Consider the following 7230-nt stretch of genomic DNA (forward strand, 5'->3'; position numbering starts at 1 on the left):
CGTTCCCGCTGAAGAGACGGCCATGGCTCAAAGTTTAATTATGTATTCTTACACATCAGAGAATCCACAGGGAAGAAAGATCCTGTGACACAGCCGCATGGAATCTTTTGATCAGAGCGTATGCCTTAACACACACACAAATCAGGCTTCTGATTCTGCTGCTCTGTTCGTACAAACCCACTGAGCGCCCACGGACGGTCAGACCAGTCTGCAGCCAGTGGTGGGGATTCCCCCTCCTGCTGCCCATTCTCAGGCACAGCCTGCGGGGTTGGGGTGGGAGGGGGGAGCCAGGTCTGCTTTAGAAGTCAGGGTTATCTTACCCTTTTCCCCACACATGCTAAACAAATTGTGCCATCTTTGTCTGTTAAAAAGTTAATTTATTATCCTCTCCTGGTAAAATAGTGAAAAGCTATACTCTGTTAGACCAGTAAGATACAGAATTGCTCCAGCTCTTTGGAGGTTTTTAAATACAACTTTGAACCATATTATTCCACAAAGGAACACCAAGTACCTCTCAAGAAAGGAAACTCTATAATGGGCCAGAATTTTTCTTTTAAGCAAAAGAAGATGTATCCATTACAGGACTCCCTTTCTGTCCAGGTACCTTCTGTGAAATACCCTAACAGCCTCCGGGCAGCACATGCAAAATGTTTCCTAAGGAGAAATGGGTCTTAAAAAAGAAACTTGAGGAAGCAAGTTCCTTTTACAGCTGTCTTATAAGAAGGATACCAATGTACATTTTAATAGTTTTATTTTCATTTTCCCCAAGGGGAAACCAAAGGCAGAGAGGTGTTGAGAGATACATCACGCTGTCCTTATGGGTAAATCAATTTGCAAATGTTATTTTACCACTCTATAAAAAATACACGCAGGAGTGTGAAGGAAGCAAAATAGTTCAGAGTGGCTGTCACAGAGCAAATATGATAAATACAATCAGGTCTTTTTCCCCTAAAAATTGTGGCTCCTTGTGTTCCATAAAACCCAAGTCTTTAGTGGCCACATGCCACAGGAACAGAAATTTAAGTGGTAGCTTCCTCTGAGCATGTGCATACAAAAGCATTAGTAAAGAACTGTTCCCATGGGACCAGACAGCAGATGTGAGCAACAAAGCCCCATCCACAACAGGAAAGAAGATATGCATTCAGTTTTATTGTCTCAGCTTCCCATCCAAACTCCCGTAAACAGGTTCCATATCATTCAAGCATCTCTGGTAAGAGTCTATAGTCCTATAAAAAGACGTCATGCTGTAAAATCAAGATATTTACCCTGCATGTGTTATGTGAGCACGAAGAGGAACCACCTTCCAATTTCTCAAGCTATATCCAAGCAATCTGTAAGTGACTCAATTCCTTTCTCTGTCCAGCTGTGCTGTGGGAAACTCAGTGAAGTGCCTCTTCACAGGCAGAGACAGTTTGCTTTTAAAAATACTAAGGACACATTTTTTTATCTTTAAGAACTTCCTGGAAAGTTACTGTGGAAAATGAAAGTGCTCCCATGACGCGACTGATGTGCAAAGCTCTACAGACTTCTGTCCTTGCTTCGTTCTTAGTATTCCTTCCCTTAGCAGATTCATGTTAAGATGAGGCTCAATACATTGTAACGAGGCCATCGTCCACCAGTAACAAGCAGGTAGACACTGGAAAATGTTTTATGTTTAATCATAAAACATGGAATAAGCCCAAAAGATGCTGTTCAGATATGACTGGGATGGTGCCTCGAGTGGGTTTATATACCAATGGCCTGTAACACTCGCTTTTCATTCTCATTGAGATGGTCTGAAAACATTGCATAGCAGGGCTGCTGTGCAAACTGACAGAGGAAGTCAGTGAGATAGGCCTGAAAGGAAGACAGAAAGATCCAGTTAGTGTCAGGTCACCTTGGAAATCCTGTTTTTTTCATGTATGACAAGATAAACCTCAACATGCACCAAGTCAGACAAAGGGATTGCAGGGAACAGAAAAGCGATGCAGGAGGAGGAGGAAGGGCAGCAGCAGAGGGGAAAGGGTTAATAAAGGGCTGCCAGGTGGTGGTATAAAACAGGAGCAAAGTATCATACAGGGGCTGCATCTGGATGGGAGCATCTCCCAGTGGGGTAGGAAATGGTCATGTTCAGTCTCAAATCTACCTCTGGCTTCAGCAAATACCCATGAAGCTCATGGGTAGAAAAGTCTCATCTCACTCCGTTCAAAAAGTTTTGTTTTTCCAAGTTACAGATATTGATCCAATAAAAAGAAATAGCTCCAGGCATTCTTGGGAGACACAGCGCTTCCCAAATTTCAATGAACTGAATACATCTGGGACAACAATCCATAACTAGAGTTTACAGTTTTAAAGTAAAAAACAAAAAAATTAAGTTTATAAATAATAAGAATCTGATTTTTAAAACTCATTTTACATCATCACCTGGAGATCTATTTGGTAAAGAGGGTCCTTTAATGCATCTGGATCATCCTCTTCATCATCTTCATAGTAATCCTCATCTGTCAGAGGCAAATAAGCAGGTTTTAACATCAAACAGAGCAAAACATCTCAGGAATTATTCTATTAGACTACTGTTGAAATCCAAGCATCCAAAAAGAAATAGTTTCAGCACTGCTGGGTAAAAAAAAAAAAAAAAGTATCCAGCATATTCACTCCTTAAATTCAGATGATGAGAAAACATTACACTCCAAGACAGGAAGGGTCATAGTGGGAGCTCTCAGGAACATGCAGCTGAGATGAACATAGACAGGATACTAGCCAAGCAGGGTTTTTAGTTCTGTGCAGTATTATCTTATGCCTTAATCTTATGTCAGGGTGACACATGTCCAATTCCAAGCTAATGTGAGTAGTCTCCCTTCTTATATTTCCCTGTAAGGTTCTCGTGGAAGGCGGAGTGCAAGCTGGAGAGCAGAGGAAAGGAGACGTTATACCCGCTCCATCTTTATGCAGCTATTATTTTTGAAGGTCACTCCACAAACACCCTCATCCACTGCTACAACATTGTCATTCCAAAGTCATGTCCACACCTTCAAGCATCAGTCTTCTCTTTAGAAGAAATACCTACATGCACCCCACAGCAGCACAAAGCCCATGTAACATCTGGACTCTCAGGCGAAAAATGCAGTTATTTAATCATCATGTTACTCAAGACACGTCCCTCTTACAGAAAGAGCTCCTTGTTCAACATGCCAGTATAATATCTCCTTCTGTTACCTGCAGTCTCTGTTGAGCTGCTGTCAAGGAAAGAAAACTCTGACTATGAGGCCATCTACATTCTTTTGGCTTTGAGTAAGAGCTTTAAAGATGTTACTTACCATACTTGTTTGTGGAAAGAATATCTGACAAGAACTGTCCTGCTAAGCCTTCATCTTCGTCCTCATCCTCTTCCTGATCCTCCCACATATCATTTGAATCATCTGTTTAGAAAACAAGAATTACTAGAAATAAACAAAACCTAAGAGGTTCGGTCTGCCGGTCACTATACAGGGGGCTGTTTTCAGGGAAACTTCCCTGCTCATGTAGGTGGATGAAGGGGAACACCTGCAACCTTTACCATCCCTTTGGAATGAGTAACCCAAAAACTGGAGCTAAGCAAAAAGCAGCTGCAAGAATGGATACCCGGAGCAGGAAGAAAGGCAAACCACATACACCAGGAAAGGATAATTTTATTGGCATATAGTCACGTCCTGTCTGCCAAAAAAAATTTTCAGGTTTAAGAACACACAACACTGACTTTATTCTTTGGATCACTATTTAAGCTTTTGTAATTACAGATATACCATTTATCATCGTTTCTTACTATTATAAATGCTTCTGAAGAGATTATAGAGTAGATTAAGCCATGCAAAGAGGAAAAGCAAAGCCAGTATTTTACCTTGGCTCCAATCTGCAGTTGTCTGCCTAGATGCATTTGCTTCCATCGCATTAGAGAGTTCGTTTATTATTAATTTTAGGATTTTTACTAGCAAGGGAATGTTTGTCCAGCGTTCAGGGTCTAAAAGAGAAGATAGATATTCGTACTGCCTTTAATAAAAAATTGTTAAAACACAAACCTTTTCTGTAGTGGTTGGTTTTTGGTTTTTTTGTTTTTTTGTGTTTGTTTTTTTTGTTTTGTTTTGTTTTTTTTTTTTAATTTTACCATACATTTAAAATGCTGACAGATGAGCAAAAGCTTTCAGGTTGGGAGGAAAAAGGGACTGACAAAAATCCCCAAATATTCCTTCCATATGTCTTCACAACTAGATTTCCAGAGACCTTAACTCCAATATCAAATCTTGCCTACTTTGAATGAAGAAAAGGCATAGTTAAAATCTTCACAGCTGAACTAATCTGTGAGCCTACTCAGTGATAGTTATACTTCATTAAGCATTCTTCTCTAAAGTTATTTGTGCACATTTAACAGCACTTTCAAGTAAACGAGCAGTGCAGCACTCCTACACGTGGCTCTACCCTTTCTGAGACACTGCAAGCTCCAACCTCTGCTCACCAAAGCTCCTGCATGGCCCAATTATGCCACAGGGATAGCTAGACAGTGCTTCTGTCCTTGACTGCAGAAGTAAAGATCCTACCAAATAAAGAAACTGGGAGCACCATTTTTAACCCTTTAGGTGCTCCCATGCTAGCCATCTCTGTTCTTCTATCTGACTAGACAATAGCCAAGTTTGTTTGGTTTGTGCTGTTTGGGGTTTTTTTCAGCAAAGAATAAGGTAGCAGGTGTTTTTTTGTGGGGACTCTTTACCTCATACTTCTAGTGCCTTCCCCTGTTTATTTCCCTTACTAACTGTTACTGCAACACCCCAAATGCCCCTGCAGCAGCTGAAGGCTCAAGGAACACCAAATGCCTCAAGGGGCGTCCGGTTTGGATCAGCACAGCTGTTACGCCCTGTCCCGCAACTGGCTGAGCTGAAGCTCTAGCACAGCAAGCTGCAGAACCCAGGTTTTGACTGAACGTTGAGGACAGCGGCTCCCCAGTGTTGTCCCCTCTGGGGCTCAGTCCGCAGAAAAACACCTGCTCAGCGCTCTCTTCGATTCAGCATATGCACCTCTACATAGTATTCTCCAATAAAGGATTTACAGTTCAGCCAATTAAAAATAAGACGAGTCTTACGCAGGAGACTGGCCAAGCTTTCCTTAAAAGTGATATCTAACTTGTTGAAATCATTGCTGGTATTTGTCAAAGTTTGTCTCAAAAAAAAAAAAAAAAAAAAACACCAAACAAAAAAACCCAACCAACCAAACCACAAACACCACAACCCAAAAACAAACCACCTGCTTTGTTTTTAAACCTCTGCATTCACCAAATACACTTTCCTCTCAGAGAAGCTACCAGACACCATGAAATTATAAATGGTATCTCATTAGAGAAAAAGGATGATGCAAAATAACAGGGAGTAATTCCCTATCCCATAATCACCTCATCCACTTATATTAAATCAGACACATCAGGAGTCTTCCAAATCAGTCTCTGGCAGAATTAAAGTAATAATGGATATGTTAAGCACATGATGTATGGATTAGCTCTAAAAAACAACATGCACCTCTACAGGAAATACCTCCCATAACTTTGTGTGATCTGCAAGATCTATTTTACAGCCTTACATAGCATCTACTAACAGGAGAAAAACCCTAAAACTTAAAACCAGCAAAATGATTGCTTACTTTTGGCCGACTTTGATCGTGTCCGTATTCCTTCATCCATATTAAATATCTCTTCTCCCTTTACTCTAATGTCCTGAAGTCGCTTGTCGTCTGTGTTGATGCCATACTGAAGGAGTTTGCACAATGCTACAGAGCTGGGGAGCAGGGAACAGAAAAATTACAGATGAGAATGTCCCTGAGCTGCCTGGCTTTCACAGTGAACTGTTAATAGTGAGCACATCTCCAGAGCAGACATTCGCAGACATTCAGATGCCCTTTATTCTACATTTTTGCCAAGAACAAACACCACGGAACTTTCCTATTTCTCCTGCTTTATGTCAGCATCTGAAACTGGACTCATGTCCTGACCTGCCCAGCAAGCTAAAAACTGACAAAGATGTGGATTAAACACAACCGAACAGTGCATACATACATTAAAAGCTTTTCCATTTCAGAAGGGCCACGAGGTTAAACACACTCCTGAAGCATCATGTTCACTTGAAGATGGAATTAAGAGGAAAGCAGGGGCAATAAGGTAGTAATTCGGTTGATCTGCAGCCATGAACATCTCCTACTTTTCTGCACTCTCAAAGCTCTTTTTCACCTCTTGTCCTTCATAGCTCAGCTACACTCAGACCCTCTGCTTGTTCCCTCAGTATCTTCATGCGTGCTTTCCATCTCTGCTGCTCAGATTTCTACACCACACTTTCAAATCGTCTCCAGTTCCAGGCTGTTTACAAGCCATACTGAGGATGACTGACTACGGGTTAGGGCAACCAGTTTATGCCTGGCACTCTTAAATTTCTCTCCTGGCTCCACAGGTCTCAAACCACAGTTTCGGAGTTCCATGGAACTCCCTCTTTTCATGCTTTCACCTCACACCCTCATCCTCTCCCACACTGTGGCTCTGAGTCCCCATACAGCTCGTTTGGATGTAGATCGTACATGCCACCCGAGTTGCTTGAAGTATACCCATCCTTTCATCAGGCAAGTCAGGGCAAATAGCCACTTCAACCCTGCCACTCACAGGGATGAGGACTGACGCACACAGAAGGTGTCAGCTACCTTCACGTTTCTCTTAGCAGCTCTAAAGAGGAGGGTCCTCAGAGCAGGCGTTGCTTTTCTCCAGTATGCACAAATCCCCTAGCATTTTCTGTTGCACAGTAAGCATCACTGTAAATAACCCAATCTGTTTTATCTGTGGCCATAAGCAGTCTTGGGGATGCGCAGATAACCCTGCTCTGTCAAAATGGGGATAAACCACTGCTTTTAGGGATGAAACCAAGTGTTACTAAAACCAGCATCCGATCCCCAAATCAGACTGCCTCTTATTCTGCATGATCACTGACAAATTTCCATTTTAAACATGCGTTTTATTTATTTCACAGGCTATTTGACTGCCTTGTAACAAGAACACACTAACACATACTAAAAAGTCAGTTTAACAGCTTGTAAGACCCCTAAGAATGGTCTGTTAGGCTTCACATTTTCAGAAAAAATCAAAGACAGCAGCTATAGCAAAATTTAAATTAATAGAGAATACTTCATGCTTTGGAATATTGTACTCAGCCTCCACTAGAACACAAATGTGCTCCTAGAGCAAAAGGGAAA

General features: G+C 41.5%; 1 protein-coding gene across 1 annotated transcript in view; it reads right to left on the bottom strand.

Moving 5' to 3' along the window:
- Positions 1 to 1265: 1265 nt before the first annotated feature.
- IPO9 (importin 9) overlaps positions 1266 to 7230 on the bottom strand; it is a gene marked incomplete at its 5' end in the record, with an annotated part of 15006 nt that continues 9041 nt past the window's right edge. The window contains 5 exons of the mRNA XM_010157893.1: positions 1266 to 1836; positions 2404 to 2480; positions 3297 to 3398; positions 3857 to 3976; positions 5641 to 5774. Coding sequence (XP_010156195.1) covers positions 1726 to 1836; positions 2404 to 2480; positions 3297 to 3398; positions 3857 to 3976; positions 5641 to 5774 — 544 coding nt within the window. The remainder of the gene's footprint in view (positions 1837 to 2403; positions 2481 to 3296; positions 3399 to 3856; positions 3977 to 5640; positions 5775 to 7230) is intronic.

Source organism: Eurypyga helias, unplaced genomic scaffold (assembly GCF_000690775.1).
Source record: "Eurypyga helias isolate BGI_N326 unplaced genomic scaffold, ASM69077v1 scaffold9218, whole genome shotgun sequence".
NCBI lineage: Eukaryota > Metazoa > Chordata > Aves > Eurypygiformes > Eurypygidae > Eurypyga > Eurypyga helias.